The sequence below is a fragment of the Mesoplodon mirus genome (genome assembly GCF_964341445.2).
Source record: "Mesoplodon mirus genome assembly, chromosome: X".
Taxonomy (NCBI): Eukaryota; Metazoa; Chordata; class Mammalia; order Artiodactyla; family Ziphiidae; genus Mesoplodon; species Mesoplodon mirus.
The window spans coordinates 112,136,838-112,154,108 of NC_138981.1; the positions used below are offsets into that span (position 1 = coordinate 112,136,838).

Here is a 17,271-nt window from a genome sequence, read left to right on the forward strand (position 1 = left end):
CCTTTCCTTTGGCAGCCGTGAGAATGTTTCCAGGTGGCTGTTAACGGAGAGCTGATTTCAATGACATTTAGATGGATACATCCTGAGCAGCATGTTGTCTTTTATGTACAACTGTTCAGGGCTTTTCAAGACCTTTAAGTTTTTATTAAAATAGTCTATTGTGGAATGCTCTCTTATCATTGCTAAGGGCTGTTAAATCTTCAGTAGTTGGATTTTACAGCACTTAGCAAATGTAAAAAGAGCATTCTACATCTGCCTCCTCTTCTCCTCTCCCATGTTACCAGCCTAATTTTTCCAATGCTCATTACCTTTTCTTTGGCCTATTGCAACAGGTATCTAACTGACCTCCTCTCCTCTTACTCATTTTTTATACAGAGCGGTCACATTAATCTTTCAGAAACAATCTTCTTCCTTGTTCAAGAATTTTTTCAACAATTCCCTGTTATCTGAGAAGTAAAGACCCAACTGTTAAGCCTTTCAAAGTGTACTAACGATGGATGTTTTCGCTCCTCCTTTCATGTCCCCTCAGCACACAAACCACTACTTATTGTTTCCTTGAACGTTCATCAAAACCTACCACCTCTGTACCTTTGCTCATGCTGTATCTATGCCCCATTGTCCACGTTCAAATGCTTTCTCTTTGTCAGAGACTTGGTCTAAATGCTACCTTTTACCTTGATAACCCCAGTCAGGAACCAGACAATTTCAAATTCTCTCTCTCTCTCTCTTCCCCCCTCCCTCCCATCCTCCCTTCCTCCCTCCCTCTCTCTCCTCTGAACTTCCATAATACTTTACCATACTTCTTGTACAGCACACATAACTTTCAAATGTCATTATTATTAGCAATGAGTGTGTCTTATCAGTGTCTTGAGCAATGCCAGGTGCTCAATGTTTCTTTAATAAATGAATGTATGACTGCATACTAACCCAGGGTTCATTAAAGGGAAGAACTAGGTTTAACTCCTTTTCTACTCTGTACAACATTTAGCATAATAGCTTACACAAAGGAGATGTCCAACAAGCGCCTGTTACATGAATGCAGATTCTGTAAAATGTCTAGCACTTGGACCCAATTCTTCCAAATTGTTAACCCTTAGGGGAGGGTTAGTAGTTAGGGAAGGAAGTAGTTAATTGTTCTATGCCCTTTCCAATTACTCTGTCTTCTGCCTTCATCTTATTTGTCCACTGCCCCATAAAGAAAAATAACAATTCAAATAAGCAAAGGATCGGCCATGAAACTTTATAATATTTACAAAGAAAATCATTCCAATTCCAATTGCCTCAGTCTCCCCAAATCTGAACTTTTACCAGGAACAAGTGACTTTATGCAGAGTAGTTCTTGCTATCTCCACTCCAACTACCATAGTATATAAGCCGCTATCACTTCTGGATTGGACTAATGGTATGGTTAGCTAACTAACCACTAGTCACCACACTTGCCCATACCCTTCAGTCCATTCTTTACCCAGAAGTGATATTTCTAAAATGTATATCAGATCACATCACCCTACTCCTTAAAATCCTTCAATGGCTTCCCATTGTATCCAGAATAATAAACTCATTACTACAGGCATAACTTGGAGATATTGTGGGTTCAGTTCCAGGCCACCATAATAAAGTGAATATCTCAAGAAAGTGGGCCACACATAGTTTTTGATTTCCCAGTGCCTACTGAAGTTATGTTTACACTGTACTGTAGTCTATGAAATGTACAATAGCATGACATCTAAAAAATGTAAATATCTTAATTAAAAATACTTTATTGCTAAAAATGCTAACCTTCATCTGAGTCTTCAGTGAGTTGTAATCTTTTTTTAAAAAAACTTTTTATTTTATATTGGAGTATAGCCGATTAACAATGCTGTGATAGTTTCAGGTGCACAGCAAAGTGACTCAGCCATACTTATACATGTATACATTCTCTGGATGGGGTAGTTTGGGGGAGAGTTGTAATCGTTTTGCTGGTGGAGGGTGTCACCTTGATGTTGATGGCTGCTGACTGACCAGGGTGGTGGCTGCTGAAGGTTGGGGTGGCTGTGGCAACTTCTTAAAATTTAAGACAACAATGAAGTTTACTACATCAATTGATTCTTCCTTTCATGAACAATTCTCAGTAGCATGCAGTGCAGTTTGACAGCATTTTACCCACAGTAGAACTTCTTTCAAAATTGGAGTCAATCCTCTCAAACTCTGCTGCTGCTTTAACAGCTAAGTTTGGGTAATATTCTAAATCTTCTGTTGTCATTTCAACAATCTTCATAGCATCTTTACCAGGAGTAGATTCCATCTCACGAAACCACTTTCTTTGCACAGCTTTAAGAAGCAACTCCTCACCTGTTAAAGTTTTATCATGAGATTGCAGCAATTCAGTCACATCTTCAGGCTCCACTTCTAATTCTAGTTCTCTTGCTATCTCCACTACATCTGCAATTACTTCCTCCACTGAAGTCTTGAGTCCCTCCAAGTCATCCATGAAGGTTAGAATCATGTTCTTCCAAACTCCTGTTAATGCTGATATTTTGACCTCTTCCCATGAATCACGAATGTTCTTAATGGCATCTAGAATGGTGAATCATTTTCAGAAGGTTTTCAATTGATTTTTCCAGATCCATCAGAGTAATCCCTATCTATGGTAGCTATAACCTTACGAAATATATTTCTTAAATAATAAGACTTGAAAGTTGAAATAACTCCTTGGTCCATGGGCTACAGAATGGATGCTGTGTTAGCGGGCATGAAAACATTAACCTCCATCAGAGCTCCTGGGTGACCAGGTGCATTGTCAATGAGCATTAATATTTTGAAAGGAATCTTTTTTTCCTGACCAGTCAGTCTCAGTAGTGGGCTTAAAATATTCAGTGAACCATGTTGTTAAACAGTTGTGCTGTCATCTAGGCTTCGTTGTTCTATTTATAGAGCATAAGAAGAGCAGAATTAGCATAATTCTTAAGGGCCCTAGGATTTTTAGAATGGTAAATGAGCACTGGCTTCAACTGAAAGTCACCAGCTGTATTAGCTCCTAAAAAGAGTGTGCCTGTCCTTTGAAGCTTTGAACCCAGGCACTGACTTCTCCTCTCTAGCTATGAAAGTCCCAGATGATATCTTCTTCCAATAGAAGGCTGTTTTATCTACAATGAAAATCTGTTGTGTAGTGTATCACCTTCATTAATGATCTTAGCTAGATCTTCTGGATAACTTGCTGTAGCTTCTACATCAGCACTTGCTGCTTCACCTTGCACTTTTATGTTATGGAGATGGCTTCTTTCCTTAAGCCACATGAACTAACATCTACTGGTTTCAAACTTTTCTTCTGCAGCTTCCTCACCTCTCTCAGCCTTCACAGAACTGAAGAGAGTTAGGACCTTGCTCTTGATTAGGCATTGGCTTAAGAGAATGTTGTGGCTGGTTTGATCTCCTATCCAGACAACTAAAACTTTCTCCATATGAGCAATAAGGCTGTTTCAGGTTTTTATCATTTGTGTGTTCACTGAACTAGCACTTTCAATTTCCTTCAAGAACTTTACATTTGCATTCACAAGTTGGCTAACTGTTTGGCATGAGAAGCCTAGCTTTTGGCCTATCTCAGCTTTAGACATGCCTTCCTCACTAAGCTTAATCATTTGTACCTTTTGATTTAAAGTGAGAGACTCTTCCTTTCACTTGAACACTTAGAGGCCACTGTAGGGTTATTAATTGGCTTAATTTCAATATTGTTGTGTCTCAGGGAATAGGGAGGCCCAAGGAGAGGGACAGAGATGGGGGAGCGACCAGTCGGTGGAGCAGTCAGAACACACACATTTATCAGTTAAGTTCACCATCTTAGATGGGTGCAATCTGTGGCACCCCAAAACAATGACAATAGTAATATCAAAGATTACAGATCACCATAACAAATATAATAATAATGAAAAAGTTAAATTTTCCCAGAATTACCAAAATGTGACACAGAGCCACGAAGTGACGAAATGCTGTTGGGAAAATGGCTTTGATAGACTTGCTCAATGCAGGGTTGCCACAAATCTTCAAGTTGTAAAAAAACACAATATCTGCAAAGCATAATAAGGCAAAGTGCGATAAAAAAGGTATGTCTGTATAGATTAAAGGACCAACATAATTTGGTACTGTTTACCTCTCAGACTTCATTTCCCTTCACTGCCTCTCTCTCATTTACTGTGCTCTAGTCATGCTTACCTTCTCTCCTCTGCTTGAACATGCCAAGTCCATTTTCATCTTAGGGTCTCTGACTTGTTCTTCCTTATTTTGGAATGCTTCTCCTACAGATGTTTGCATGGCAATCCCCTTCATATTGTTCAAATCTCAATTCAAATGTTAGAGAATACTTGCTTTCCTAGCAACCCCAGGTATGTTAGCTGTTTTTATCTTCTTCATAGCATTTATTGGTACCTGATATTGTTTACATATATATCATATTTTACCATCTTCAGAATGTAATATCCCTGATGGCAAGAATTTTGTATGCCTCAGTCTTTGCCATATCCTCAGCAACCTAGCATTCTGATTATCAGTCAATAAATATTTGGTAACTAACTGACTTCCATAGTTATTTTTGAGCATCTACTTTTGTACCAGGTTAGGTGCTAAATGCTGGGGATTCAAAGTTAAATAAGACACAGTCTGTCCCCTAAGGAGTTCATTCTCTGTTGCAGGAGACAGAGGTAGAAAGAGACAGTTCTCATATGGTGTTACAGGTGTCATGTTAGGAGGAATCACCAGGCATGGCAGAAGCACTGAGGAAGGGGTGCCCAAACCAGCCTGGGGAAGAGTGGGGAGAGAAGTCAGGGAAAGCTTTCTAGAAGAGGTTATGATTGTGCTGGAGCTTTAGGGTATGAAGATGTGTGTATGGTGGGTGGGGGTGGAAAAGGTAATTCTAGTCAGAGGAAAAGGCATAAAACACCATGGGCACATTCTGGGAACTAGAATTAGTTTAGTGTTAGGACATGGTATGTGAAGGAAGGATTGGGAGATAATGTTGAGAGGTAAAACAGATAATCAAGGCCTTTAACACTACAAGTAAGGAGTTTTGGAGTTTTCCCATAGGCAACTGGGAACTACTTAAGAACTTTTAAAGGAATACATCAGGTAGTAACATGCATTTTCCATCCATGAAGGCAAGAAAGGTTGCCATTAAGCCCAAACTTTAGCTGCCACAGGTGCAAATACACTGATCCCCAATCTGTGTGCTGTGCCTGGTGGGCACAATCCTCATGACTAAACACCTACCAGAAAGATAAAGGGCTTTGTCCACCATGTACTCCTCAGCAAAGCGAATGTGACAAAAGTTTTTTTTGCTCTTCCGAATAGCAATGATCTCTCCACACTGCTCAAACACTTCCACGATGATCTGCTCTGTACCATTTTCAGGCAGGCCGCCCACAAATACTGTTTTGCATCCTGGTGGCCGTTCTCGGGTTGCAGGAGGTGGAAGATCTAAGTATAAGTGCAAAAGCATTTGAAATTAAAATGTTTGCTTAGGACAGACCTCTTAGAAACTTCACATGTCCCAGAGACAGCCCTACTATCCCCACTTCTGCCTAAGAGTCCCAGAAGCATGTGGCCTCCAAGATGCTCATCTCTGCTCCATAGCAAATTGGTTGCCTGAACCTGAGAATTATTTTATTCAATGATTTGGTGATCGTGATTTATGTATACAGGATAAAGACTCAGACCCATCTGTCTCATCAAAAGTTCTTTAATTTTGTTCTTTACTTTTGTTGTGACAACCCAGCTATGCCCAATTTTCAGTCATTTTTATTAAGAAGACAATTAGTGGAAAGAAATCCCACTCGGTTTAAGCCTACTTTTGAGAATTCTTAGAACCAGTGTCCTTGAGAGAAGGGTTTGTTTAATTCAGCTTGTAGTTATTGTATTCTCCCTGTTCATGCTTACAGAAAGAACTGTTTCAGGATTAATTTGACAGTGAAGGGGTGAACATTTACAAAAATATTTACAGCTATCAGAATAATTTGGTTGACAAAGTCAGCCAGAGTACAGATCATCCCTTTTAGGTTTTTTGTTTTTTGATACCAGTGAGCTCTTCCTCAGATTCTTTGCTGGAGAGGTGAGGTCCAGAGCCAATCATGCAGCATTTAGAGGGAAAGTAAGCTCATCTGGGAAATCATTAAATAAAGTGAGATAAATTTGGCTGTAGAGTTATTAAAAACCTACTTAATGGGCTTCCCTGGTGGCGCAGTGGTTGAGAGTCCGCCTGCCAATGCAGGGGACACGGGTTCATGCCCCGTTCTGGGAAGATACCACATGCCATGGAGCGGCTAGGACCGTGAGCCATGGCCGCTGAGCCTGTGCGTCCAGAGCCTGTGCTCTGCAACGGGAGAGGCCACAACAGTGAGAGGCCTGCGTACCGCAAAAAAACAAAAAAACAAAACAAACAAACAAAAAAACCTATTTAATGAGATGATTTTCCTTCTGCTTAAAAAATGTGCTTTCTACTCACTTATACATAAAGCCGGTTGTATCTGCCAGCTCCTTGTTGCTGTTTATACGTAGCAAAGCATTTCCCAAGCAAAATCCTACAGTTCATAGCCCAACAAAACAAAGCATGATGGTCAAGGGTTTTCTAGTGTTGGTTTTGTATCTGCAAGGATTTATTTTGTGTAATCCGTTCTTCCCATTCAGCTCTTAACAATAATTCTCCCAGCTCAAGATTTGGAGAGCTCGACAACCAGTGATTACAGCTCACATGCAAAAATAAATGAGTTTCACTTGTAGAGTAGGCCAAGGCCCCCACCTGATTCTTATCCAAGTTGGCAAGCAGATGATTTGAGAGCTGCCTCGGCTATTAGCATCTTAAGTTTCCTCACTTTGCTTATTAGTGTGGGTCAGAATAATCAAGTTCTCATGATGGTCTCTTTCCCTCTATTTACTCAGTAAAAGGGGTAGAGGGATTCAGGGAACCTACAAAATTTCTGTTAAAGTTTTAAATGTCTTCAATTTCAAGAACTCACTGTATTGGTATTTCATTCCATAGGAGAAGTTTAAAGGGAAAAGAAAATAACCTAGTGAGCAGGAATCTGAAATGTCTAACATTAGAGAGGTTATAGCTTTAGCCAAAAAGGGAAAAATGAGATCCAGAATCTCTTGAGACTTATACTTCTGAGTTTTTTAAGAACTGGAAAGGATTCTAGATATCACACTTCCAGTGATTCTCAACTCTGGTAGCACATTAGAATCAACTTGGGAGTCAAACAAACAAACAATGCCTGGGTCTCCCTCCAATGAGTCTGATTTAATTAGTCTGGGGTGCAGCATGTGCATCATTTTCTTGAAGTTCCTCAGGCAACTCTAATGTGTAGCTATAGTTGAAAACCACTGACTTGGCCTAAACTTAAAATATTCTGAGGAAAAACCTTAGCTGACTGAGGTTGGGTAACTTATTCAAGGTCAACAAATCAGATAGAAAGAGAAGGAAAATGAACTTGGAGCAGTTAAACCTGGATTTAAACCTTAATTACTCACTGTCTGTATGACCTTGGGAAAACTACATAACCTCTGAGAACTTTGTTTTTTCATCTTAAAATAGGGATACTATCCTCTACCTTACAAGGGTTACTGTAGGATAATTGATAATCTACTGCCTATATTGCATGTGGCATAATGCCTAGCACTTGATAGGTTCCCAATAAATTGTAGTTATTATAGTGTTATTATTATTTACTATTATAGAACTCAGGTTTCCTAATTACCACTCTGAGGCTTTCTAAAATCCTACTACAAGTCTGGAGTGGAGTGATAGCTAAGACTTGGATTTCTAAACTCTCAGCTCCTTGCTTTATCCAGATCTTTAGATAAGGCTGGGTTTGGGAAGGAATCACTCTTATTGGTAGAGAAACTGTTACGGAACTGAACTTGGGTCTGCTTCACACCCCACCCTCCCAGCAGTAAAACCAATCTACCAAAATCAGGTTGTGCTGAAGGAAAGTACAGCATTTATTGCAGGCACCAAGCAAGGAGAATGGGCAGCTCATGCTCAAAAGACCTGAACTCCCTGATAGCTTTCATGGAAGGGTTTTTAAAGGCAACATTTGGGGTGAGGGTTGCAGGGTGTATGACTTTCTTCTGACTGGTTGGTAGTGAGGTAACAGGGTGGTGTTTCAGGAATCTTTTCTTTTTTTTTTGCGGTACATGGGCCTCTCACTGTTGTGGCCTCTCCCGTTGCGGAGCACAGGCTCCGGACACGCAGGCTTAGCGGCCATGGCTCACAGGCCCAGCCACTCTGCGGCATGTGGGATCTTCCCGGACCGGGGCACGAACCCGTGTCCCCTGCATTGGCAGGCGGACTCTCAACCACTGCGCCACCAGGGAAGCCCTGTTTCAGGAATCTTAATCATCAACCTTCTGGTTCCAACCAGTCTGGGGCATATTCATTGCAGAGGAACTAGGACTCTGTTTTATTGTTGAATTATTGTTCAAGCTATCTTGCTTAACTGCTTTCCCTTTGTTTCTGTATTCCTTCACTTCTCCAATTAGTAACTGCTTGTGCCTGCTCTTTGGCACTCAGGGAAGACCTAGGAGACAAAAATATTTTCCTACAAGCAAGAAACAGGGGACATGAAGGGCCTTTTGTACCCTGTAGGGCCCATGGTGTCCTGCTCAGTTTCAGAATCTACAGCTGTGGAGACACACATGATTTTGACCATGGAACACAACCCGGCCACTGACTATATTAGGTAAAGAATTTTCAACAACATCTATTTAGTTAGAGCCATGTTTTCAAATCTAAGGCTTCAGAATAAAATCCTGCCTTAGAACCCTTCTGAAGTTTACTATTTAAATGAATTCGATAAAGAATCTTTTTATGAAGCAAATAATCACCTTTTTATATTATTTGAGTTAGCCTAGGTTTACCTTTAGGTCCGTTGAGAGACTCTAAGGAATGTCTGGTTACTGCTATAGTTATATGTAATACTGACAATACCAAGGCTCTTTCCCTTGATGAAACCATCACCCTATTTAGATGCTGTGATTATTCTGTGGTGACTGTAAAGGCGCATAAAAGCCACTAAGAGTAGTGTCAAGAATGCTGGGGGTTTGTTTATTTTCCTTGGGTAAATGTAGCATTTGCTGAGATTTAGGTGTATGCCACCAGCAAGGCAATGGGCTGTACTGTCTTCCTTAATGGATAGTACTTGTTCTTTAATTAACAGCTCAAAGTACTTTGTTGTTTGGGCCCGATTTTCTAATCCCACTGAAATACAGTGATATGGGCATAGCAATGGTAACTCCATAGGAGTTAATCCTATTAATCAGGTAATGTGCTAAGCTCCTGTAACACCCCAATCACCACTCCAGATGGAGAAGAAGAAACTTCCATGTAAAAAGATGCAAGATAACTGGGAGTATAAAGCACTCTAATCTCTGGTAATGGAAAAGGAGGAGCTTCTAGCAATTCTAATTACAACTAAGCACCCACTCTGGGGAACTGTGTTGGGGCAATCAGCATTAAGATCAAAGTCACTGCTCATCTTTGAGAAGTGAGGCAGGGAGCAGCATAGAGGCCCAATAAACCACTTGCATCTTGCTTTTCAAAGGAGCATCACAGATCACTCAACTGGTTTGCCAGAATTTGCATACTGCAAAATCTTTGAGTTGATTTTATCAGACAGCCCAAGATTGAAGGTCCCCTAGACACTCAGCAGGGGTCAGATATATTTTAATGTAATCCCAACTGATTGGAAGTAATCAGAAGGCCAGCGAATCTTTATTAATTCTCAATTTATCTAATTTTCTTTAATTTTCTTTATAGAACCCAGCCCTAGGAGCCAAAATGAGTTCAGCCTGTTTTGAGATGGTAAAATGAAATGATTGCTCTTTTTCTGGCTCCTGGGTGCTTTCCCACATGCCTGCATACAGATAGTAGGTGATATTCCACCATTTATTCCACGTTCACTGTTATTTCACAGTAGATGAAAAATGAAACCTCTCCATACAGAAGGTCTATCAGCTGAAGTGAAAAATCTTGAGAGAATTGAGTTCTCTGGAGAGAGGGTGCTGTCCTCTTATACCACCAACTGAGGACTGTTAATTGGGAATGCAGTAAATCTCTGATAGCCATCCTGTGAAAAAAAGTACCTGTGTTCCAGAGAGCTTTCTTTTGCCATATCTCTGACTCCTAGGAATCAGAGGATGTTGCTCCTAGGACAATTCACCATTTATCTTTAGGAGACTGGTGCACAGTCAGCTCCAGTCTAGTTTGATCTGCTGAATTTTTAGACCAGAACTGATTTTGCCTAGTCTAGATCAGAGAGGTTAAGTTACTTACCCAGGATTTCATGGCTATTTAGTATGGAGATCTGGGATATGAAACCAGGCCTGTGTCACGTTGGGGCTCTTGAGTATTATACCATACTGCCTCTTCTACTGAAGGCACAAAGCTCTACGGGCCACCTACCAATTTGCTCTTGCTTTTCCTAATACATTTTGAGGGACTTTTGCCTAGGTGAATAATTATTGTGGTAGCTACATTTTTAATGTCAAGAATCATATTTTTAGAACTGGCTGAAACCTTGGAGGTATCTAGGGTAATCTAACCCAATAGCCTCACTTTACAGACAAGGAAACTGAGACCTGGGGAGGTCATGCGACTAACCCAAGATCCCTCAGGTAGTTGTTGACAGAGCTGGGGGTAAAACACAATTCTCTCGACTTTTAATCTAGTAGTTTGTTCACTATACTATAATGCTGTTTTTTGCACATTTGAAGTAGATACACCTGGAAAAGTCTAGTGGTCAGTTGGCTATATGTGTCTGAAGCTCAGAAGAGAGCCATGGACTGAAAAAATAGATTTAGAAGTTGTCAGCATGTGGTGTAATTACCTCATGCTCTCTTGGTTTGATTTCTAGACCTCTGACTTCTCCTTTTGTATTCATCCATCCATCCCTCCATCCATCACTCAAGAGATATTTATTGAACACGTACTATATGTCAGATACTTTTCTCAGTGCTGGGGATATATCAGTGAACAAAATAGACAAAACTCCCTGCTTTTGTGGAGTTTACATTCTATAAATTGCATAGTTTGTTAAAATGTATTAAGTATTAAGTGAAAAATAGAGAGGGTAAGTAGGATTGGGAGTGTGGCAGGGAGGGCTGAACTTTTAAATAGGTTGTCAGGGTTACTGAAGAGGAGACATTTCAGCAAAGACTTGAAGGAGGCAGGTGAGTTAGCCATGCAGATATTTAGGAGAAGAGTATTCTAGGCAGAGGAAAGAGCCAATACAAAGGCCCTGTGATGGAAGAGTGCCTGGTGTGTTCACAGAACAGCATGGAGGTCAGTATAACTGGAACAATGTGTGATGGAAAGGAGAGTGGTAAGAGACAAAGTCAAAGAGATAATGTGAGAGAGGGAGGACCTTCTTTGCCATTAAAGGTCTTTCTGTGCCATTTAAGACAGGAATAAAGACGCAGACCTACTAGAGAATGGACTTGAGGACACGAGGAGGGGGAAGGGTAAGCTGGGACAAAGTGAGAGAGTGACATGGACATATATACACTACCAAATGTAACATAGCTAGCTAGTGGGAAGCAGCTGCATAGCACAGGGAGATCAGCTTGGTGCTTTGTGACCACTTAGAGGGGTGGGATAGGGAGGGTGGGAGGGAGGAAACACAAGAGGGAGGAGATATGGGAACATATGTATATGTATAACTGATTCACTTTGTTATAAAGCAGAAACTAACACACCATTGTAAAGCAATTATACTCCAATAAAGATGTTTAAAAAAAAAAGGTCTTTCTGTGCCATTAAACAGACTTTGGCCTTTATTTTGAGTAAAACAGGGAGCCATTAAAGGGTTTTGAATAGAGGAGGGACATAGTCTGACTTAGGTTTTAAAAAGGATCACTCTGCCTGCCCTCTTGAGAATACATTGTAGGGGGGAAGGGTGAAAGAGGAAGACCAATTAGAAGGCTATTGCAATAGTTCAGAAAATGTATTATGGGGGCATAAACTGGGTCATAGCAGTAATTATCACGAAAATTGTAGAATTCTAGTTATATGTTTTAGGGTAGACCCAACAGAGTTTTCTAACAGATTAAATATGGCGTGTGAGGGAAAGAGAGTAGGTAAGGATTACACTTAAGTTTTGGCTGAGTAATTGAAAGAATGCAGTTGCCATTATCTGAGATGGAGAAGGATACTAGTGGAGAAGGTTTGGGGGTAAATATAGGGGTTTTGTTCCGAACATATTAAACTTGAGATGTCTCTTTGACATGTAAGCGGAGATATCAAATAAGCAGTAGGATATGAGTTTGGGGTTCAGAGACAAGCTCTGAGCTAAAAATATAATTTAGAGTATCACTGGCATACTTTTTTTTCAGCCATGAGATTGGATGAGCTCATCAACGGTATGAGTACAGAGAAGAGGTCCAAGGACTGAGTCATGGGGATCTCCAATGGTAAGAAGTCAGCGAGAACAGAAGGTTATCAGCAAAGGAGACTGAAAAGGAATGACCAGTGTGAGAAGGAAAACCAATAGTGTGGTATCCTGGAAGCCAAGTGAAAAAGTATATCAGTGAGAAAGGAGTAATCAACTGGAAGAGAAGTGAGAATTGACCACTGGATTTAGTATTGTGAGGTCATTAGTGTTCTTTTTTTTTTAAAGGTATGAGAAAGTTTATAGCAACTAGTAACATAAAATAAATACATATTATAATGTGGTATCATTATTGTCTATCAATTTATCAAATATTTTAAAAGCATATTATGTAAATATAATTGTCATGGTCCTTATAAAAGACTGGTTTCCAGGTATGAAAGAGAATACTTGTCTAACTAACTTTATTAGTGCTATAGACATTAGTGTTCTTAAGCAAGCATTTTGATAGAGGGCTGGGGCAAAAGCCCAAATGAAGAAGATTTAAGAGAGAAGAGGAGAAGAACTGGAAACAGTAAAGATTAAGTGCTTTAAGGACTTTTGCTGCTAAGGGGTGTACAGAAATGCAAACTCCCCTTTCTCTCTTAAATTTTGAAATGTTAGAATTCCTTAGCGTGCCCTGCTTGGTCATCCTCCTTCTTGATCTATATAATCTCTCTGGTGGTCATTCTAACACCTTCAAATGACCTAATGTTTCAAGAAGGATGAAGGGGTCACTAGTTCTAAATATAGTAGAGAAATAAAGTAACTTAAGGACTAAAAAGTATCCATTGGATTTAGCCCCTAATACTTCATTGGAAATGCATTAGAACGATGAAAGATTAACTACCATTTTAATTTCAGCACCTTCCACGTGGAAGTGTTTGGGAGACGGTAAGCTTGGAGTTGGGCTGGAGAGGTGACAGGGACCTGGATGAAATGTTAGGTGGGAGAGAGGGGAAGGAATTGATGGTAAAGATACTGTCTAATGAAGAAACAAGACAGAAGCAGATCAGATGGGTGCATAAAGAGACTGTGAGAGTCCCTAAATCACATGACCTTATTGCTGAGAGGTCACTGAGTGCAAGAGAATATACCAGAGACGGGCAGGAGTAAGTACTGGGGTTTATAATCAAGGCTTCATCAGACACAGTTGGTGGGCTCTGGAGAAGATAAGTCAACATACCAAATGCCTACTCTTCCCATAGCACTTGCTCTTTCTATTCACCTTTACGAAGTCTTGGGGCTGTTAACAAAAATGGCACTTTTGCCATGCTCTCAGCAGAGAACTAAGGGAGGCTTATCCGTTAGTGTTTTCCCCACCCAAATAACCTGAGCCCCCTTTCAACAAAATTCAAGTTCTAAAAAGGAACTAGAACACTAGTTTACTTTAAGCTGTGTCAGGAGTGTTATATTTTGAATTCAATTCCAAAGCCAGGTTCCTTCCCAGAAGCCACCACTTTACAGGCACTAATTGCCCTGACAGCATTCTTAACACAAAAACAAATAACCAAGGGACTGAGACACCAAAACATTGTGACTTGTGTGGAGAAAAAGCAGAATATTACTTGGATTTGGAGGGAAGAGTGTGCAGCTTTTACAGTGTATGATCTCTTTTACTACTGGCATATCTGGTGGAATTGGAGGAGGTACTATTCCCAGGCCAGGCATCATTGGAGTTATTGGTGGAATTCCAGTCATCATTCCAAGAGCAGGATCAAAGTCTTAAAAAGGAGAGGAAAGAGAGAACAATAAATTACACCAGGCAAGATCAAGTAGAGGCAGAATGCTACCTTATAAGCTTCAAACCAAAGGCCTTTCTAAGACAGAGGCAAAATATTTAAGAAAACATGTTATTAGCATTACCAGGTCTTAAATATTATAATTGTGCATTTTCCTTTTGGGCTAGGCCTGCTTGTTTTTGTTTGCCCAGTGCCTGTTTGTCTCTACCTCTCATTTTGACATCCAAGGCCCTTTGTAATATGACCGCGCCTTGTCCATTGATCTTTCCTTCCACTACTTTCCAACACACACCCTCTGCTCCATTCAGACAAGGCTTCTTGCTGTCCCTTGTAACACTTCCTGTCTTTTTGCAGTATAGCATGGTGTTAACAGCATACAGTTTTGGGGTTCAGGAAGACCTGGGTCCTAGTTCTACCATTTGATTAGCAGGATGAATCTTTTGAACCTCCGTTTTGTCATTTGCAAACCAGGGTTAATTCCGCCTACTTCTATAGGGAGCTATGAGGAATAAACAAAATGATGAATGAAATGTGCCTAGCATAATGCATAGCACAAAAATGCTCAGTAAATAACTATTCTCTGTGCCTTTGTTCCTGTTGTTCTCCCTGCCTGCCTGGAGTCATTCAAGCCTCCCCAAATTCTCCCCATGCTTCAAGGCCTGGCTTAAAGTCCCACCTTTCCAGATAATACTGGTTCATTCTTATCTCTTTATCTAAAAACTGTCCTACACCTGTTGCCACCGAATATTATTTTGCATCATCTTTTGTTTCATTCAGGGGTGCTTCTAGGATGTGTGGGAGCTCCCAAAACATATTTTGTGGGGCTTGTCTAGATACACAATTGATTCACCACAAATCAGCATCAACACTATTCTGGTAGCCCATTCGATACCATGAAAGAAATACCATACCATACAGCTGGAGTGATTTACTTGCCAGGATACTCTCCTGGAACCAAGACTCTGGGAGGACTCCACAGGCACAAGTTCTGAAGCTTCTTGGGGGCATTTACTTGAGTAAATGGATTTGAAGGGTAAAGGATTGAAGAGTGCCTCAAAGGGAGAAATGGGGACTGAGGTCCACATAGGTTCAATTTGAGATTGGGGCTCCTTGCTTAGATGACACTGCAGGCCTTTGTGAATCGTAGGCACTGGAGGGGAACCTAGAAAATTTTGAGAAAGCTGCTTCTTGCCATCAAGACCCACAGAGGAGCTTCTCTGGACTTGGGGCACCTACCCCGATGGCACTATCTACCTGGCCAGTCCTCAGCTCTGGAGAGGGACTTAGAAAATATCTGGACAGTCATTCCAAAGCTCGGGGTCCCTTGATGTGAGGGCCCATGGCAGGGGCCCCGCTTACCTGGGTCAAAAGGTGGTACTGATTTCATTGTTTACATTTTGTCTCTATAACAAAATGCATGTTCTTTGAGAGAAGGGAGTGCATTCTACTTTATTTCCTCACCTCTCACCCCTGTCCTCTGTTATAGAATGCACAGTGTATTGCAAACAAAGAAAATATTGCATAAGGAGTTCTGATAATGTAGGGGTAGTCATGGTAGCAGTGGCAGGTCCTACTCCCCCAGACTTTACCCTGCTCACCACTCAGGCCCAAGGGACAGTGCCTTTAAGTATGTCCTCAAGGTGGCTCTGAAGCCCCTGGGTGGTTCTCTAAGATGTTGAAGGAGGTGTATCTAAACAATGGGAAGAAACTGCGGTTCATACAGAAGCAGGACTTCAAGTACAATAGGCCCAGAAGGAGAGAGTCTTGTGACTGGGCAGATAGGCAGGTGGGTGGCACATGAGCACCTCCCATTGCAAGCCAGTCCAAGAGAGCTAGGGCACTCCCCATCCTCCCACATGCCTGTCATGCTGAGATGCCAAGACCTTGAACATGTTTAGGAAGAAAGAATTTTCTTCTAAGAGGAAATTTTATTTTTCTGAAAACAAATTTACTTTTAGCCCTCATACGTTATCTCACCCAACATGCAAGTATTCACACATGCCTGTGTGTGCACACACACACACACTCCTTCCCTCCCTCCCTGTGACTCTCATCTCTCTACTCTCCTCCACATGCTAGTTATATGATCTTGAGGGATGTTTCTTAATATCTGTGTGCCTCCATCTCCTTTTTGGTAAAAGTAGGGATAAATAATGACATTTAGCTCAAAGGATGAAAGGACAGAACAGATATGAAAACCTCTGGCATGATACATGGTGGTCCTGATAGGTAAGTTTCCTTCCTTCCATTCAAAACATGTGTCCACACACTAATACATTCACTTATTCAGGCATTCACTTCCACATCCCAGGAACATTTGTGATAGCCTCCTATATGTCATGCTCTATGCAGGGGGACAGGGCGTCCAGGTCTTTTTTTCCATCTTGGAGAACTTAGGAGCCCTGACACTCTGTGTTCCTATGCTGTAGAATGAGAGCACTGTGGTTAAGAATGCCATTTATGTCTTTGGAAAATTTGATTCCTTGTGTATAAGATTTTGGAAAAATTGTTAACATTATCTCCCCCATTTACAAACTGTTAATTTTCAGTAGGAAAAGATCAGATTAGATTGTGTGCCAACTAAACAATCCCATTTATTTTCCCCCCTACTGAAATGTTTGTCTTCCTTTTATTGTTCTGCCTGCCTCCTCATTGTTATTCATATAGTTCTGTCACTCACAACTCTACCTTACCACAGATTACAGAAACATCAGTTCATTAAACAAGCTCTGCCACTTCGACTGAGAAAGAAATGCCTGTCTCCATGTACTGTCTACTAATAAATGGAGACAAACAAAAAACAAATATACAGGATAAATATAACTCCTGACTGATGTACTCACCACTGTGCTGTTTGGTATGATTACATTAATATTTTATGAAATTCATTTAAAAGCAAGTGTATTCATGACATATGGCTAAAGCCAGAGTAAACTCCCTTTCTTCTTTGCATTCAATATGCCAAGAGTTCCATAGGCTACATGCCTAGCAGGGCTTGCTAGAGGGCAGAATGTACATTGTACATGACATTTCAAGGGCTCCTATCACATTGATTATTTATTTTGTTTATCTTCAACCATTAAGACCAAAGTAGACTTGAATTTCCAATACCAACCAAGAAAATAACCATCTGAAATCAT

The 17,271-nt window shown here is 40.7% G+C and overlaps 1 protein-coding gene across 19 annotated transcripts in view; it reads right to left on the reverse strand.

The window, feature by feature from the left end:
* ENOX2 (ecto-NOX disulfide-thiol exchanger 2) overlaps positions 1-17,271 on the reverse strand; it is a 281,454-nt gene that overhangs the window by 47,288 nt on the left and 216,895 nt on the right. For 14 of the 19 annotated variants that reach the window (XM_082609143.1, XM_082609153.1, XM_082609141.1 and 11 more), the window contains 3 exons: positions 13,958-14,113; positions 5,242-5,448; positions 2,335-2,559 (listed from right to left, as the gene is read on the reverse strand). In XM_082609143.1, coding sequence (XP_082465269.1) covers positions 2,335-2,559; positions 5,242-5,448; positions 13,958-14,113 — 588 coding nt within the window. The remainder of the gene's footprint in view (positions 1-2,334; positions 2,560-5,241; positions 5,449-13,957; positions 14,114-17,271) is intronic. The other 5 variants (XM_082609148.1, XM_082609147.1, XM_082609146.1 and 2 more) reach the window with 2 other exon arrangements.